Raw genomic sequence first — 19,721 nt, forward strand, 5'->3', positions numbered from 1 at the left:
TTTTGTCATATTGGATAGAGAAATTGATTGTATATGCTCTATTATTTGTTATGTTTACCCAGTTAATGTGTGGGTAATTAAAATGTCATATTTACTCCCATATTTAATTGAATGTATAACTAATAGTATGAAGGGTATTATAATCTTAGGAGTAGTTTTATTTTTCTCATTAAAGAAAACAGTGCACATTTTTCTCATCTTCCTAGCAACTACATTACACTGTGCTTTCAAATTCACTGATTGGTCAATGATGACAATGGGCCAACATATCTAGCAAAAACAGAAGCAGGTTACACTTGAAACTGCATTTCATAGGAAGGCAATTGGAAGCGAAGGTTGCTATTTGTATCTGTAAAGACATTTATACAAAAAGATGACAGGAAGAAAGATTAACAATATTTTTCTGCTTCTGATAACTTTTCTTTTTGGAGTAACATATACATTCACACAGAAAGGTATGTTTAATATTTTTCTTGTATAATCTGACATTAAAGTCTACTTTACAACAACTGAAAATGTTTGTTGAATTCTGTATAGTTATGTAAATTCATTACATGCATGATATATGCTAAATCTATAAGTACAGGGCATCTTGAATATACAAATATTTTAATAAAGAAAGGAAATGTAGTCTATGTCTAAGCAGTGTGGCATGCACCTAATAGACTGCAGGATGTTAATCACAATGAAAGCAGCAGTATTACCAAAAATCAAGATCTGATAATAAACATTAGAGCATAGGCATCATGTCACTGTAATTTTCAATAAGTTGTTATGCACCTAAGTCTAGAAGTGAATCAAAGAAATACTGAATATCTCCCAAAAACCTTTGCTTCTCTTCATACCAAATCTTTTTTACTGAAAAGTAATTTTACTTTTACTGAAGTTTGTTATTTTATTATTACAATATGTATGTATATTTTTGAGATAATCTGTTTGAAACTTAAGGACTTTCCAATCTTTTATCGTTGTTATTTGTAAACACAAGTAACTGAAAGAATGCTTTTAGTATATTCTTTGCTAAATTTATAATAAATAAAAAGTTGTCTAGCTTCTTTCGTTATTTCATTTCTTGAAACTACCCAGCTAATTTAATATAGTAATTATACAAAAAATATTGAAATATCTGTTAGAATTATTTTACTTTTTAGACTGAACTGCATTCTGTTTAGTTTTATTTATGTCTGAATGTTAATGACATGTCTAGGCTATGGTAATGTTAAAATTATCTCCTGAGATCAATATAACATGTTTTGGCTTAATTTGATTTGATCAAGAAGTGAACTTTCAAAACACTTATGGGCACTGGTACTAATCATCATTATACTTATAGTCTGGTATATTATGCCTACTTTTACAAATGTTAGCTTTTATACCATTTTAATTGCTCTATGGTACAGTAGTGCAGTTATTAGTGCTGTTGCATCACTGGACCATAACCAGTCTGTGCTGTATGAGGATTTTACATAATATCTTCAGGTCTGTGTGATCGTTCTCTGGGTATTTCATTTTCCTCTTCCATTCTAAAGATATGTGTGTCAGTCTTTTCACATCATGTCATTCTCAAACTTGTTTATTCCAATTCAAGATTGTGATGGGCTAGGGCCTATCTCAGCACCACTGGTCGCATTGCAGGAAACATCCATGAAAAGGGCACCAGTCCATCACAAGGGCAGCTTTAATGGTGGTTTAAAAATAGCTTAGCATAATTTGATGTTCTAGGTGAAGGATTGACATGCTTGGTCTCTGCCTTTTACCATTTGATGTCACAATAGGCTCTGGTGCTGTATAACACTGTTGGCAGATTTACCAAATGTAGAATAACAGTATACATTGTTCAATGTACCTCTGTTTACTTTCACAAATGTAGATAAAGCTCAGATTCTGATACTTCCAGAACAGTTTCTGATTATGCAGCTATCATTGCAGAAAATATTAAATTTGCTGTCTGTTTTATTATTTTTTTTCTTCCTTTTTTCTTAAAATCTTGCTAAATTTAAATGCAACACGAATAATTATTATATTGGCACAGCCACAAATTGTTTCCAAACTTTCTGGCATTTCTTAACTGTGATATTATTATCCATCTTTTTAATAAGCCAATTGATTACTTCAGTATTAGGCTGGCAACTCAAAGCCAGACTCAGAGCTGTTTGTACTGTTACCATCTTGAAGTGGCAGCTTTGCTAATGGAATAGCAGCACTGTTGCCTTGAAGTTAGGAGATCAGGAGTTCACACCCTGGGTCCTCCCTTTGTGGAGTTTGCAAAGTGCTTTGTGTGAGAAAAGTGCTATATAAATGTAAAGAATTATTATAGTATGGCCAAGACTTCACTGAACAGTTGCATTTAGTCTGAACTCATAACATCACCATGCAATCTGTAGGTACTATGCTGTTTTTTTTCCTTCTTCAAACTTCCATCATCAATATTTGTGTTTGATGATTTTATTTGATTTTAGTTGATAAACACTAATCTTTAGTTTTAATTGTTTCCAGTATTGAGTAACATCAATAGTAAATACTGTATAAATGTAATAAAAATGAACTTAAAACTGTATAATGTACTATACAGCAATATTTAACCTAATGCTAAGTAGCAATGATTAGCACATACAAATAAGAATTCAACTGTACTCTGTACACTTGACAAATAATGATTCTATACACCAATATAAACCTATTAATGAAATATATAGGGTGTAGACGTTAAGCCCCAAGGTGCAGCTGAAAAGTTCTGGCTGCAAATGAACAAAGGAAATCCAAGAATATTACAATGTCAAAAGGTCCGTTCCAAGCAACCCAGAAACAGACTAGCAGCTGCAGACACAAACATTAATAAATAAATTCCCAATGCAGCAAAAACTGCTAATGCTATGAACATTTTTAAAATGCTTTATATCTTTGAAATGAGTTTACTTATTCAATTTTTGTAGAACAGCGCCATCTGCTGGGAAAGGGGGTGGGGAGTAATTATCCTTAATGCAGAGAGATGCACAACCTTTTACCATTAATACATTTTTATATGTAAGGTGAAAAGCTATACATTTTTTGCACATTGAGAATATCAAACTGCAATCATGAATTTTAATTGGTTGGTATTCTTACCACAGTATTTTCTGTCTCGTGGTAGAATGGTATACTGGATTGTAACTTAACAGAACTTACAGCTCTAGATTCTATGATGCAAACCGTGTATGTTTCTTTTGGCATGGTTTACCTCAGCAGCTAGAGAGCTTACATTAGTTTTTACAAGCTCACAGTTGACTGTAATCAAATGCTCTAATTTTGTGCTCAGGACAGCTCTCAGCCCCAAAACTGACAGATAATGAAGGTGCAGTTATCCAAGCTTTTGAAGGATGTACTGACCTTCCTTTAGAAGTAATTGTTAAAATTTTCACAAACATAAGATGAAGATGATGCTGATGAAATATTTGACACAATTTCCCTCACCATTAGTCATAATGTCAAATGAACAAATATAGTTTTACCTATGGAAATTGCTTGCCTTTATGCATTCTATGGATTCTTTATAAATTTCTGCATGTACAGAAAGACCTGTCTTTTTATAGAGCCATTCCAATTGCCTGCCATACACTTTTATAGTATGTAGTTTAGGGTGAACCAGGATGATGAGTGTGCAAAACAAAAGTGTGATTTTAAAGAAGTGACCTTCTCGAGAGGCAGCACGGTAGTGCAGTGGTAGCTCTGCTGCCTCGCAGTAAAGAGACTCAGGTTCGCTTCCCAGGTCCTCCCTGCGTGGAGTTTGCATGTTCTCCCTTTGTCTGCGTGGGTTTCCTCTGGGTGCTCCGGTTTCTTCCCACAGTCCAAAGACATGCAGGTTAGTGCATTGGCGATCCTAAATTGTACCTAGTGTGTGTGTATGGTGTCCTGCGATGGGCTGGCACCATGCCCAGGATTTGTTCCTGCCTTGCACCCTGTGCTGGCTGGGATTGGCTCCAGCAGACCCCTGTGTTAAGATATAGCGGGTTGGATGATGACTGACTGACTGACCTTCTCATGTTCAGATGCTAAGACATTATTGTAACAGTGAATCAACTAGTGGCAGCTGGTGAAAAAAATTTGGGTAGGGACACAGTTTTGGGGGGTCAAACTGAAGCAGCATTTATCTATTAGACTAGGCTCACCCGCCTTTAAGGCGACCGACTTTTAAGTTGACCACTTCTTAAGGCAATTCAATATGTAGATCAATTTGATATTTTATACAAACTCAATAATTTGCTTATATTGCATTTGAGCGGTATTACTTTAATACTCGTAGTTTCTGTTATTTTTGTGATGAAATTTAAACTTTTTTTCTATATTGAGGTCGCCCTTTTGAACCCCCCTGATATTTACTATGCGGTGAGGCATTTGTACTCCATTAACATGAATTATTTCCAGAGACATAATTTTGTCTATTTTTCCAGCGCATCGCGTACAAAAGCAAGGGAACGATGGGAGCACCAGAACTCTGCTCACATCATGTCGCTTCGTACCGCAAGCTGCAAGTAGTAAGTCTGTGATAAGCGGAATACCGCTACGCTTTCCACTCACGGGATGGAAGGACAATCCCAACCGCTTTTATATAGTAAGAAAGAAGAAGAAGATATTGCACAGTCTGGAGTTGAAAATCATCTTTTACCTGGAAAAACGAAGCTACAAATCCCATCGTGCATTGCAAAATGGACGGGGCGTGTGAAACTCCGCGCCTGCGTAGCACTCACGGGATGGAAGGACATCCCGACCGCTTTTATATAGTAAGATAGTGCATTTCATATCTATTTATCCATCTATCTGGTCATTCCACATACTTTTGTGGTCCACAACATAGTGTCAATGCACATCTTGGCCTGTCCTGTACCAGACCCATAGGACAAAACCAGGCTAAAATGTATTATACCCTTTCCACCATGCTGCCCAATGTGATGTCAGCTTTCCCATTTCTACTGTGCACCAAACCTTCAGTCCGTGACATCCACAGACCCCTTATTCTTCCCATAACTTGCCCTATAGATGTGAAAAGGAACAGGTGCACCTGCCACCCACATTTTATACTATACCTGTCTCTAAACTGCTCAATCCCCTGACAACTTGCCCAGTTCCCCATTCTGTCCCCACCCCCACCTCTGTAATCTTTTAATAACATGGACATCATCTGTCCTATAACACATCCCTTATGCCTCTGCTAATAGAGTGCCCAGTCCTTGGCCATTTCCATTGTATTCCATAAATCCACATCATACAATCATTAGTTGTCTGATTTTTCTCAAGTCTTGCATCCCAGTTTATTATTTACCACACCCATATAGTCATTCCCACCCTAATTTTATTCATTTATTTAGTCCTATGCAGGTTTGCCAGACTTACTCTCACTTGGGCATAAATCCACTTTGTAAGATCCATAGACCCCCACATCTGAAAACATAATTCTCCCCCCCAACCTGTCTTGTTCTACATCCACAGGACAAGTTCAACCTAAATCTTATTTTGCATTTACAATCAGGATACCTATATTTCCTTGGACATAAATTTTGCCCTCTTTTCCAATAGGCCTGAAAATTTCTCAATTATTTTCTGCCTAAACTGAGTCCTTTCACTAAGCCTGCCAAACAAATTTAGCCTCATGCTGTTGCCTAGATCAGTGTCATCCCAAGGCACACCACTATCTTTCTAGCCACAAACACATATACAGTATATCTCATACACATGCTCATTTGCCCGAAGGTTTGGGACTACAGGAGAGGCCGGTAATAAAGGAGCTCTGAGATCAGCATTTGCAGGCATGGCATGTTGTGAGCACTTAGGTGGTATCCCAAAGCTTCTTGCCTTTTTGCCCATCCCTCTCTGCCTCAGAGGCAACTTGTATGCCCACTATCCACCAGCCCTGTGAGGATCGCTAGTGATCACACACCCAGGGTAGATTCAATCTACAGTAGCAGTCAGGAGACATGTTTGAAGTATTCTAACATGGCACTCACAGAGCTGCTTTTATGCCAGCTTCTCCAGGTAGGCCTATTCTCTTCAGAAAGGGCTTGACCACCCAAGGATGTTGTCCCTCTCAAGTTCAAACCCAAGTGCGCTACACTATTAATTCCATGGCTAACCTGGCTAGCTCTCGAGGTGTACCACTATGTTGCAGCACACTGGTTGAAAAACACTGCTCTGGATGATTGCAGCTACTTTCATGCCACTTGCATTTTTCACTTTAGGTCTTGGGAAATTACTTACAACACATCCAGTTAGCCAGCTCCATTTGTCATAAAAAGAGCGAGAAAAAGTCTGTATGTAAGCTCGACCTCGATCACTTGCCTGCTGCTGAATTCTTAAGTCAGGTTGGTCCAGTCCAACCTCCTTTATCTTCTTTTTTTTCTTCAAGTGAGTGATTTAAGAACGGCTGTTTCATTAAAGAAATAGCTAAATTTTCTTTGATTACTGAAGTTTTACTTGAAGTTGCTCATCTGTAGTTACGTTAATGAACTGGACTGCGAACCATGGACATGAACTTGATTTAGTGCGATTAAAAAAACCTAAAACAATGCTAATTCGCTGCAAATAAATGTGGGAGTATCTGAGGTGCAGAGAGCTTCGTCCCCAGAAAAGCCTGAAAGCAACAAATTACAGGGCAGCCTCAGGTCATCTGCTTGCAAAAGATGAAGAACGTACATAGACTCATTTGGCCAGTGTCCTTCACTCTGGAAATATAGGTATTCACACAGAAATTAAACAATTAAACAACCAATTTTTAATGGATGTTGACGTGTGCTGACACCAGGTACGTTGCGCAAATAAATACATTTATTTCATGATTATTTTGCATTACCTAATTAATCTAGTAGAGTTTTAAAAATATTTGTACGGGGGGGGCGCAATGCCCCACATTACAAACCACCACTGGAATCAACTGATCAACATTAGACAAATATGAAACATCCAGTATATTAATGCCATAGCATTTTTCCCTAAATTGCAACAAATTATGAGTTTAATTTAAATTTGATGTGTGAAGAAACATTTATTTTAATAATTTTTGACATCAGCAGAGAGGCAAGCAGACATGAAATAAATGCTTTTTTTTGCGTGGAGATCCAACCTCTGCTATTGCTAGGCGAGTTTTGTACTACTGTACACCAATCAGGAAGCAAACTGTTTTCATCTCAAACCCCTTTGGCTTACAAAGAAGCTGCTTAGGCTGAGGAACAGTGGGCAGCTAATATGCCTGAAGAAGGAGGTTGACAAATATCTTCAGGACACCAGCTGTCATCCAGAGAGGGAGAGAAACATAGGGCACTACAGTTCTTTTTGTTACACCACCAAGTTACATTACTAACCCAGTTGTAAGGAGGTTCAAGAAGTCTCGAGAGCAGTGCATGTAACCATAGTGTCTTATAAGTTCTATAAGAGGTGACTAAGGCTTTTCTGCCAATTCTGGATGATTTTGAAGGTAAGTTTCCACAGATGGCACACCTGTAGAGGTTTGATGAAGTATGGATCCTAAAGAAGGAGAAAGCACAAACTATCAACCAGTTTTGTTCCTCTTGACAGACAGAATATTTCCTAAAGAATAAGTGAATTAATCCTTCAGTGCAAAATTTAGGAATCCTAACTGTGCCAAAATGCCTGGAACATATGGGGACTGTCATCGAGCTCAATGAGGAAGCTAGAATGGGGAAGGAAGTGAAGGCAGTACTTTGGATGGACCTTGCCTATCTTTATGGGTCATGACATTATAAGGTTTTGGAAAAGGCCCTATATCAGTTCTGTGTTCCAAGCAGGATGAGGGATCTTATCCTTGACTATTATGGAAATTTCCAACTGAGACTCACCACTACAGAGTTGAAGTCAAGGTGTCAGCAGTCAGAGAAATCCATCATAATGGGCTCTAACATCTCCTAATACTCTTTGCCTTATTAGCAAACATGCTGGTAAAGGTGGCAGAAGTTGAGTGGTGGGGCACACTATCAGTCTTCGGTGTTGTAGCAGCCACCACAAGAGATAAGAGTGTTCATAGATGACCTCATTTTCATTATTATGTCAGTGCCTGGAAGCCAGTGGATTCTTCTGGAGCTTGTGAGACTGATGCGCTTTAAGCCACATAAGTCAAGATCCTTGTTGCTGATGAGGGGCAAGATCATATACTGCATGCACTTCACTTCTACACTGGCAAAGCACTAATACCATCGGTCACAGAAAAGCCAGTGAAGGGCCTGGGAAAAATGTACACCTGCAGCCTTAAGGATACAACCGCAATCCAAGTGACCAATCAGGCTCTTGAAGTTCAAAGCTTTGATATAACAACATGGCATTCAAACATGCATTCTTTGGCCATTGTTGATATATGAGGTCCCATTAAAATGTCTAGAATATTAAAATGCACTCCTATTGGAATTACCAAAAAAGACATAAGTTGGGTGCAGTTACTCCAAAATGTAGAAGGAAGAATTTTAACCAAAAAGAGAAAATCTGAGCATATCACACCAGTCTTAGCATCACTGCACTAGTTGCATGTGTCCTTTAGGACTGATTTTTAAAATAGTTTTAATTATATATAACACTCTAAACAATCAAGCACCTTTTTATATTTTGGGCTGCTTATCCCCTTAAATTCCCAATTGTAATCTTAGATTCTCTCACACTGGCTTGATCCTCATTCTGAGAGTGAAGCATGAAAAAACTGATAAGGTAGCTTTCTATTTCTATGCACCAAAAATCTTAAATACTTTACAATTAGAGCTAAAGTGAGCCAGTACAGATAAACTCTTCAAAAGACTACTAAAAATGCACCTTTTTAATTTGGCTCTCTCTCTCGATCACTTACAGTTAGGTCCATAAATATTTGGACAGAGACAACTTTTTTCTAATTTTGGTTCTGTACATTACCACAATGAATTTTAAATGAAACAACTCAGATGCAGTTGAAGTGCAGACTTTCAGCTTTAAATTCAGTGGGTTGAACAAAAAGATTGCATAAAAATGTGAGGCAACTAAAGCATTTTTAACACAATCCCTTTATTTCAGGAGCTCAAACGTAATTGGACAAATTAAATAACTGGAAATAAAATGTTCATTTCTAATACTTGGTTGAAAACCCTTTGCTGGCAATGACAGCCTGAAGTCTTGAACTCATGGACATCACCAGATGCTGGGTTTCCTCCTTTTTAATGCTCTGCCAGGCCTTTACTGCAGCGGTTTTCAGTTGCTGTTTGTTTGTGGGCCTTTCTGTCCGAAGTTTAGTCTTCAACAAGTGAAATGCATGCTCAATTGGGTTAAGATCAGGTGACTGACTTGGCCATTCAAGAATTTTCCACTTCTTTGCTTTAATAAACTCCTGGGTTGCTTTGGCTGTATGTTTTGGGTCATTGTCCATCTGTATCATGAAACGCCACCCAATCAATTTGACTGCATTTAGCTGAATTTGAGCAGACAGTATGGCTCTGAACACCTCAGAATTCATTCGGCTGTTTCTGTCCTGTGTCACATCATCAATAAACACTAGTGTCCCAGTGCCACTGGCAGCCATGCACGCCCAAGCCATCACACTGCCTGACTCCACCGTGTTTTACAGATGATGTGGTATGCTTTGGATAATGAGCTGTTCCACACCTTCTCCATACTTTTTTCTTGTCATCATTCTGGTAGAGGTTGATCTTGGTTTCATCTGTCCAAAGAATGTTTTTCCAGAACTGTGCTGGCTTTTTTAGATGTTCTTTAGCAAAGTCCAATCTAGCCTTTCTATTCTTGTGGCTTATGAGTGGCTTGCACCTTGCAGTGCACCCTCTGTATTTACTTTCTTGCAGTCTTCTCTTTATGGTAGACTTGGATATCGATATGCCTACCCCCTGGAGAGTGTTGTTCACTTGGTTGGCTGTTGTGAAGGGTTTCTCTTCACCATGGAAATGATTCTGCGGTCATCCACCACTGTTGTCTTCCGTCAACGTCCAGGTCTTCTTGTGTTGCTGAGTTCACCAGTGCTTGCTTTCATTGTCAGGATGTACCAAACTGTAGATTTTGCCACTCGTAATATTGTAGCAATTTCTCGGATGGGTTTTTTCTGTTTTCGCAGCTTAAAGATGGCTTCTTTCACGTGCATGGAGAGCTCCTTTGACCGCATGTTGTCTGTTCACAGCAAAATCTTCCACACACAAGCACCACACCTCAAATAAACTCCAGGCCTTTTATCTTTTTAATTGATAATGACATAACGACTTGCCCACACCTGCCCATGAGATAGCCTTTGAGTCAATTGTCCAATTACTTTTGAGCCCCTGAAATGAAGGGATTGTGTTAAATAAATGCTTTAGTTGCCTCACATTTTTATGCAATCTTTTTATTCAACCCACTGAATTAAAGCTGAAAGTCTGCACTTCAACTGCATCTGAGTTGTTTCATTTAAAATTCATTGTGGTAATGTACAGAACCAAAAATAGAAAATAGTTGTCTCTGTCCAAATATTTATCGACCTAACTGTAAATTACTAGTATCTGGTTCTTTTTCATTAAACATAACTTTATCTGTTGTTTTATGCGCTGGTGACTAATAATTACTCTTGTATTTTTTTTTTTTTCGGGTATATGTAGTGGCCTTATCTGCCACTGCCCCATGTCCTAAGCATGCTGCAGCTGCCTGATATGCTAGTAATATGAAGAGAAAGAACTTGCAAGAGTATCTTGTAACTATGACACATCCATGGATTGTAGAATGTCCAGTTGTGGCTGGGTGGTCTTTTGGATTTTGTATCTGGAGTTTTTTTTTTCTGTCCTCTCCAGCTATCTGACCATACCAATGGACTTATCTTTAGAGACAAAATAACAACTGTTAATTTTTATATTACTTGCATATCTATGTTGGATTAATGATACTAATTTATTGTTATTTAATATTTTTGGTATGTAATGTTTAAATTTATTGTATGCATTTCTAATTTGTATTTGTTATTTTTTCTTCGTCATCTTTTAAAACACTTTGAGCTACATTCTTTATTTGAAAATCCTTTATCTGTTGAATCTACAAGGCAGGTGGTCATATTGGACATGACTGTCTCCTGAAAAGCAGAATTTAGGAGGTTAATGAGAAGAAAAAGATCCTTGTGGACAAGTGTCACAGCCAGGGATGGAAGGCCTAGTGGAAATGAAATGAACAAGAGTAGGGCCATCAAAAGTGTGATAGAGGTGGCAGAACATTCATCTACATGGCTGTTGATCAGCAGAAATGATGTGTGGGTTAGAGTGTCTAATGAGTATCAGAAACTCCTGCTTACATCTAGTTACATTATTGTAACCATTGTGTCTCAGCCCATCAGAAGATTTATAGTTCAACACAAGCTCACTTGTGTTGCAAGGCTATCATAATTATTTGATTTCATGAAATGTGCTTGTAGTGCAAAAATAGTCTATATATCAAATTTGTGGTATAAACCAACTAGAGCTGTTACAGTGAAAAATTGGAAACAGAAATGATGACTATATATATAGTCAAGTATAACTGAACTATTATTTAAATCAGTTAAACTATTAAAATTAAGTTAAATCTATATTTTCACATAACTAATAAATGACAGCATAATAATGTTTTGATAATACTTATTTTTCTACGTATTTTTAAACATTTTAGGATCATGTATTTGCAGGTAGTATTGTAATGAAATGTCAGAAAATCACTGAAAAAGTCAGTTTGGTTTCAAATAGCTATACTTGTTGTTTGACTTAAATTTCAGAGACCTACTTAGAATTTCACTTCAGACCCTTTTTACTTATACAAGAATGGTCATTTCTTCTGAATTTTATGAATATTTTTCAAGTTTGTAATATGCACTTTTTCATTCCTTTACTAAGAACATTTTGCAGCAGACATATTCTCCCCAAAGAATAAGTGAAAGATGTGGAGAAGGAGTGAGCAAGAGACTGAATAAAAATGTAACATTTAAAATACCCCAAAAAAATCAAGTTTGCAGTAACAATGGTGACCTACCTATCTACCTTCTAAAAGTAGAAGCACTATAACAGCATTCTTGAACTAAGTGTGTAGGTGTATGTGAGAGATCCATATGACAGACTGATGCTCTGCCCAGGGCTGGCTCTTGCATAGTGCCCTGAATTGAATTAAGTGGGTTTGCGAATGATGTGACAGTTACATACAACACATTGTAACTTCAAACAACCAACAAAGCTGGAAAAAAATCTTTATTTGCAGTGCTTGTCTAGAATTAGCCATGGTGACCAGCAATGAGAAAGCATATAAAACTCACTATCATTGCATCTACAAAGATAAGCTTACATTCTGTTTGAAATTCTGATTAGGAAATAATACATTCTTTAAAATGTATACACTCTATGCTGAAAAACATACCAAATGTATACTACAGGGTTTATACACATTTAAGAATGAATAATGACCAAACTGACAGTTTGTAATTCTGGTGTCCTTCTTGTTTTAAGTAGTGTATTATTCACCAGATAAAACCAGTGTTTGAAGTGGGTGGGTACTCACCAGTGCTACTGGCACTTCTATGTTATATTGTTTGGGGTACTGCAAGTTTGAAAGCAGTTATTACGCACCAATATGCAGTCATCACTTGTACTTTATAGTCACTTGTTCTTTCAGTACTCTATACCAACACTACCCAGAACCTCCCAGTATTGTAAGTGTTAACCAGGAATTGGAGCTGTAGAGATGAGGACTCCCAGATCCAACTCCCCATTGCCTAGGGGACTCCTCCCCCTTCATAGAAGTATAAACACTGTAAGTTCAGCTTCTTCCACTTTAACCACCACTCAAATATCTGTTAGAGGCTATTAAAAGGAAAATGGGAGATAGCAACAGAAGATGGTGACAGTTTTTATATTTGTTTTAAATGTAGTGAGCCAAAATCATTTGGTGAAATGTGCATTGTTTGTCAAAGATGACTCAGAAAAAACTGATCAGCAGTATAAGATTTTCTAAATCCCTGTAAAAACTAATTCTGCAGAACAGGCCACTTACTCTGTATGTGCATTATTCATCATTTTTCTTTGAATTTATTTGAAATATATTGAGAGCACAGTATCTTTGGAGTGTTTTGAAGGTGAAGAGAATGTCTGACAGAGTGATGAGTACAAAGTTGGAAATCAAAGGGGCAATGTTAAATGTCATCAGCACATATGCCCTGCAAGTGTTATGTGAGATGGAGGAGAAGGAAGATTTGTGGAGTGAGTTAGATGAAATGATGGAGATTATACCCAAATAAGAAAGAATGGTAATCAGAGCAGACCTTAATGGGCACATTAGTGACAGGAACATTGGTGATGAGGAGGTCTGGGGCAGGTATGGTGTTAAGGAGAGAAGTGTTGAATGGCAGATGATAGTTGACTTTGCAAAATGGATGGAAATGGCAGTGGTTAATACATATTTTAAGAAGAAGGAGGAGCGTAGGGTGATGTATAAGAGTGTAGGAACGTGCACACAGGTAGTATGTCCTATGTAGAAAATGCCACGTAAAAAAGAGATTAGAGACTGTAACATTGTTGCAAGGGATAGTGTAGCCAAACAGCATCGATTAGTGGTATGCAGGATGAAATTTGAGGTGAAAAAGAGAGTGAGAGTGGAACCAAGGATCAGGTGGTGGGTGGTGGAAGCTGAAAGAGGAAGACTATTGTGTGAAATTCAGGGAGGAAGTGAGACAGGTTCTGGGTGGTGATGGAGACAGGATAGATGATTGGAACACCGTAGTTGAAGTGGTAAGGGAGAAAGCTAGGCAGGTGTTTGGTGTAACATCTGGACAGAGGAAGGAAGACAAAGAGACTTGTTGCTGGAATGGGAAAGTACAGGAAAGCATAAAAAGGAAGAGGTTAGCGAAAAAGAACTGGGATAACCAGAGAGGTGATGAAAGCAGACAGGTACACAAAGAGATGCAGCACAAGGTGAAGAAAGAGGTGGTGAAGGCTAAGACAAAGGCATATGTTGAGCTATATGAGAAGCTAGGCACAATGGAAGGAAAAAAGCCCTTCTACTGATTGACTATGCAGAGAAACCAAGTGGGGAAGGACGTTCTGCAGGTCAATATGATAAAGGATGCAGATGGAAATTTTGCAGATAAGTGTGGAGAGTGTGTTGAGAAGGTGAAAAGAGTACTTTAAAGAACTTATGAATATAGAAAATGAGAGGGTAAGATGGATTAAGTGGAGATAGTAAATTACAAAGTACCATGGATCAGCAAGGCTGAAATAAGGAAAGCTATGAAGAGTTTGAAGAAAAGCATTTGACCCAGACAATACACCAGTAGAGGCATGGAGATGTTTAGGTGAGATGGCAGTAGGGTTTCTAACTAGATTGAATCTTGAAAAGTAAGAAAATGCCTGAGGAATGCAGAAGTATATTAGTACCAATTTTCAAGAATAAGAGAAATGTACAGAGCTGCATTAACTACAGGGATATAACGTTGATTAGCGACACCATTAAGATATGGGAAAGAGTGATAGATGCTAGGCTGAGAGAAGAGGAGTCGATCTATGAGCAGCAATATGGTTTCATGCCAGGAAAGAGTACTACAGTTGCAATGTTTGCTTTAAGAGTGTTGATGGCAAAGTTCAGAGAAGGTCAGAAGGAATTGCAGTGCGCGTTTGTGAACTTAGAGAAAGCATATTACAGGGTGACAAGAGAGGAGTTATGGTACTGTATGAGGAAGTCAAGAGTAGCAGAAAAGTATGTGAAGGGGGTGCAAGATATGTACGTATAAGGACAGTGTGACTGCAGTGAAGTGTGTGGTAGGAATGGCAGCCTGGTTCAAGGTAAGAGTGGGATTACATCAAGGATTGGTTCTGAGCCCTTTCCTGCTTGCAGTATTGATGAACATGTTGACAGATGAGGTCAGACAGGAGTCTTCGTGGACTATGACATTCACAGATGACATTGTGATTTGTAGTGAGAGTAGACAGCAGGATGAGGCAAACCTGGAGAGGTGGAGAGAGGGGGAATGAAAGTCAGTAGGACGGAGTATGTAAATGAGAGGGAAGGTGGTGGAAGGGTGCGACTGCAAGAAGAAGAGGTGGTGAAGGTAGATGAATTTAAATACTTGGGTTCAACAGTCCAAAGCAACAGGGACTGTGGCAGAGAGGTGAAGAAGAAACTGCAGCCAAGGTGGACTGGAGGAGAAGAGTGCCAGGAGTGATTTGTGATAGTAGAGTACCTGCAAGAGTGAAAGAGAAGGTCTATAAAACAGTAATGAGATCAGCTATGTTGTACAGTTTGGAGACTGGCACTGATGAAAAGACAGGAGGCAGAGTTGGAAGTGGCAAAGTTGAAAATGTTACCATTTTCGCTCGGAGTAACAAGGGTAGACAAGATTAGGAATGAGTATATTAGTGGGACAACACAGGTACGACAGTTTGGTGACAAAGTGAGAGAGGCTAGATTGAGATGGTTTGGTCACCTACAGAGGAGAGATGAGGGGTACATCAGAAAAAGATGGAGGAGGAGGTTTATGGATGTGATGAAGGAGGACATGAACACAGTTGGTGTGGCAGAAAATGTTGCAAAAGACAGATAGATGGAGATGGATGATCCGCTGTGGCAACCCCTAAATGGGAGTAGCCAAAAGAAGAAGAAGAAAAAGCAATGTGATTTAAATAATGAATAAATGTCAGTTTAGCTGCTTGCTTTTCTTATCAGGTTTTCTGTTAGCACATAATTATTATTTTTAAATCAGTTATCTTAGGGATGGCACAGTGGTAGCACTGCTGCCTCGCAGTGAGACCAGGGTTCACATTCTGGGTCAACCCTGTATGGAGTTTGCGTGTTCTTGTCTGTGTAGGCTTCCTCCCACAGTCCAAAGGCATGCAGGTTAAGTGGAGTAGTGTTGCTAAATTGGCCCTTGTATGTGTAAGTGTGTGTTTGTGCTCATCCTGCGATGAACTGATGTCTTGTCCAGGGGTTGTTCTGGTCTTGTGCCCTGTGATGGCTGGGATATTTTCCGGCCCCACCTCCCCCACAACCCTACCCATAATTAAGAGTGTTAGAAAATGACCTGATGATTATTTTTCCAAACACTGGATTGGAAATTTCAAAATATCTTCATAATATTATAGTTTAAGAAAATAATTAAGATGTTATTTTTGACATTTAATTTGTTGGACATCCATAATTTATAGTTTCATTTTACCTGAAATCAGAAAACAAAAACTTAAGGCAAATTTTACAAGAGAGACTTGGGTGAAGAGCAGTTAAAAATGTGTGTCTTGGATGTTGAATATAGCAAAGAAAAAGAAGGTACAGTATGTGTTAAATTGCATTATCTTTGATCAGTTATAAATTAACTTAATATTAAATTGATAAAAAGGCAGAAAATGTTCCATTTCAAGATCTAAAAGTATTCTCATTGCAGTTTTAACTACTGCTCTACTGTGCACATTTGAAATTGCTTTGTTTTGTGCACAATCTGTTTATGATATACATACAGTAAAAAATTACTTTGGTTGTTTAGGCTAATCCATTAGCCTTACCCATTTCCTAACAAGCTCAAAGTAAATTAATTAAATGTTTGTTAATCATATTTTTAATTTAATCAACTAGACTACAAATGAATTATTATTAATATAACAGTTTGTGAAATCGTTTACTTCATATAGGTATTATAGTTGAAATAATTTAACATACAGCATAAAAGCCCTTTAAAACTCTTTATAGCATAAGAAGGTCAGTTTTTAATTTAATTTTTTTGTTTTAATATTTTACAGTGCCACATAAAGACATTAATTTAGTTGCTTGTCAGTCTGGTGTCTCAGAAACGGAGGATGAAATGGGATTGGATGGAGATGAAATTCTGCATGTTGACTTTGATAAGAAAGAGACGATCATAATGCTTCCCAAATTCACAGGACAAATAATTTACCCTACATGGGAACAAATGGCTGAAGCAAACAAGCAGGTCTGCTTAAACAACTTGAATGTATCAATTAAAGCTGAAGGTGCTGTACAAGAAGAGAAAGGTAGGACATTAGCCTATTGTTTAAAAAATGTTAACATAACAATGTCTCTTTTATCTATTGTGATCTCTTGGGTATTCTCATTATTAACTCTATACCACAAAAAGGTCAAATGTATAAAAGAAAAATGATTTTCATCACAGTAACAATATTATGAAATAAATTAGACTATTGTACTTGAGTCAGTATACAAATAATGGGGAAAATACATTTTTAGCCTTCAGGACTTAACTAAACAGGGTAATCCCTTGCTACTCCTCATGCTTATGCTTTCCATCTTTCTCTCTTCTGGCTTCTCATGGCCTTGGACAGAAAAACTTTTATCTAATTCTATTCTGTGGTAGGATGTTTGAGGAGTAATTAAGTCTGGGCGTGCTCCATTACATGGGTTTAAGATCTTGTGCCAATGACAATGTTACCACGTTGACTTCTTATGACCCTAATTCAGTCCTTCAGTCCCTGCTAGACATCCCATAACATCATACACACTATGAAAATTACTTCATATTTTTAAAAAAATGAACTTCCCACATTTCCACTTCCTCTCAAAGACCTAGTTCCTGCAAGATGTGCTATGACCACTCCTACATTTGTGAGTTCAGAGAGCTGGGTCATACCTGAATCAGGGCTAGGCATGTGGTGAACTGGATAAAGTTTTGAGAAAATGTTGAAACACAATGATTAAGCAAAACAACATTTTCTTACGCATTAGTGCTGTATTCTTTAAAAGGGGAACCGCCATTTAATCAAAAGATATGTGAATAATAATTAAATAATAATTATTAGTTTTAGGAAAAAACAAGTGCAAAAATGGCTTAAGATGATTTAAATCAAACCATGCACAAATGGGATTTTCCCTTTCAGCAAAGGTTTATTCCTTAACTTATATTTGTTTATTATTTAGTATTTCTAAACTGTGTCATTAAGTTTATATACACCATGTTCCTAGTGTTCTGTGAATGGAAACCCATGTGGTGGGGCCAGCATGACATCACACTTGAGGGACTGCCCTTCACTTTTATATTGTGATGGATGAAACATCTTCCCTGAGGTTGCCATTGAGTGTTGTTTAAATGTAATAGTGAGGATTATTTTCTTCTCATTCTTCTGGGTTTTGTAGATTTTTTGTTTCTATTTTTGGATTCTGATTTCTGGAAAGTGTATCGAGACTGTCTCTCTTTAGATTGCCTTTTAGGAAAATCCTTTTGCTCTTTTTGTGTTTTTTTTTTTTTTTTCTTTTGTATTTTTGTCCTGTTTTCTGATTTTTGTGAATGACCTCTTTATTTTTAAGAAACCCTGTTTTGCTTCATCTATTCTACAGTACTCAGAGGTTTATAGTTGTTCCCCCAAGAAAAACATTAAAAAGAAATTTTAACTTTTAAAGCCAACTCCTCATTTTGGGCCTGTGTAGGCTGAAGCGTTATCTAGGTAGGATGATGAAAGTCCTGGTCTGCTTAATGGGACTTTTAAAATATCTCACACCTCTTTTCACCTTGTTTGTGCATACTTTACAAAACACCTTAGATCACTATTCCATCTTGTGCTTGTAAAATAACAAATAAATGAAGCTGTAAGGTTTGATTTCAAGTTCATATTGTCACATGTACAGAGTACCTTGAAATTCTTACTTGTACATATAACTAATATGCAACACATTCAGAGATGTTTTTGACATGAAAGTTCATAAAAATTCTGGTGTGGCCGCATCAGACATTTTCTTTATGTGTGCAGACTTTTCTAATATTAACATGAACTTCCTTTTTTGCTAATCATTAGCAAGACATGCAACTTCACACACCCTTTGTTAAAGAAATAGCAGTTCAACAAACAACAACAAGATTTATTTATATAGCACATTTTCATACAAATAATGTAGCTCAAACTGCTTTACATGATGAAGTAAGAGAAAAAAGACAAAATAAATAAGAATTAAAATAAAGGAACACTAATTAACATAGAATAAAAGTAAGATCCGATGGCCAGGGAGGACAGAAAAAAAAAAAAAAACTCCAGACGACTGGAGAAAAAAAATAAAATCTGCAGGGGTTCCAGGCCACGAGACAGCCCAGCCCCCTCTAGGCATTCTACCTCACATAAATTATCTCACAATCAGTCCTCATTGTATTCAAGGTTCTCATGGAAGAACTTGATGATGTGGACTTCTGGCCTTTAATCCATCAATGTAGGGATATCACTGAAAAAGAACAGAAGTGAAAGTAGGTGTTAGTACAGATTTTGAATATGAATACCATGAATAATAATCATAATTAATTGAATATATAGAGCATCAGGATTAAACTAAGATGAAACTATGAGAAAGCCATGTTAAAGTAAAGTGTTTTCAGCAGTTTTTTAAAACTCTCCACTGTATTAGCCTGGCGAATTCCTATTGGCAAGCTATTCCAGATTTTAGGTGCATAACAGCAGAAAGCCAGCTCACCACTTCTTTTAAGTTTAGCTCTTGGAATTCTAAGCAAACACTCATTTGAAGATCTAAGGTTACAATTTGGAGTGTAAGGTGTAAAACATTCCGAAATATAAGATGGAGCGAGGTTATTTAAGGCTTTGTAAACTATAAGCAGGATTTTAAAATCAGTTCTAAATGACACAGGTAACCAATGTAGTGACATCAAAACTGGAGAGATGTGCTCAGATTTTCTTTTCCTAGTTAAGATTCTAGCAGCTGCATTCTGTACTAGTTTCAAACGACTTATGTCTTTTTTGGGTAGTCCTGAGAGGAGTGCGTTACAGTAATCTAGTCGACTGAAA

General features: G+C 37.4%; 1 protein-coding gene across 2 annotated transcripts in view; it reads left to right on the plus strand.

Annotated features, from left to right (window-relative positions):
* Nucleotides 1–301: 301 nt before the first annotated feature.
* LOC120539152 (H-2 class II histocompatibility antigen, A-U alpha chain-like) overlaps nucleotides 302–19,721 on the plus strand; it is a 52,374-nt gene continuing 32,954 nt past the window's right edge. For both annotated transcript variants that reach the window (XM_039768960.1, XM_039768959.1), the window contains exons 1-2: nucleotides 302–455; nucleotides 16,704–16,955. In XM_039768960.1, coding sequence (XP_039624894.1) covers nucleotides 374–455; nucleotides 16,704–16,955 — 334 coding nt within the window. In that variant the 5' untranslated portion in view covers nucleotides 302–373. The remainder of the gene's footprint in view (nucleotides 456–16,703; nucleotides 16,956–19,721) is intronic.

Source organism: Polypterus senegalus, chromosome 11, assembly GCF_016835505.1.
Source record: "Polypterus senegalus isolate Bchr_013 chromosome 11, ASM1683550v1, whole genome shotgun sequence".
NCBI classification, from domain to species: domain Eukaryota; kingdom Metazoa; phylum Chordata; class Cladistia; order Polypteriformes; family Polypteridae; genus Polypterus; species Polypterus senegalus.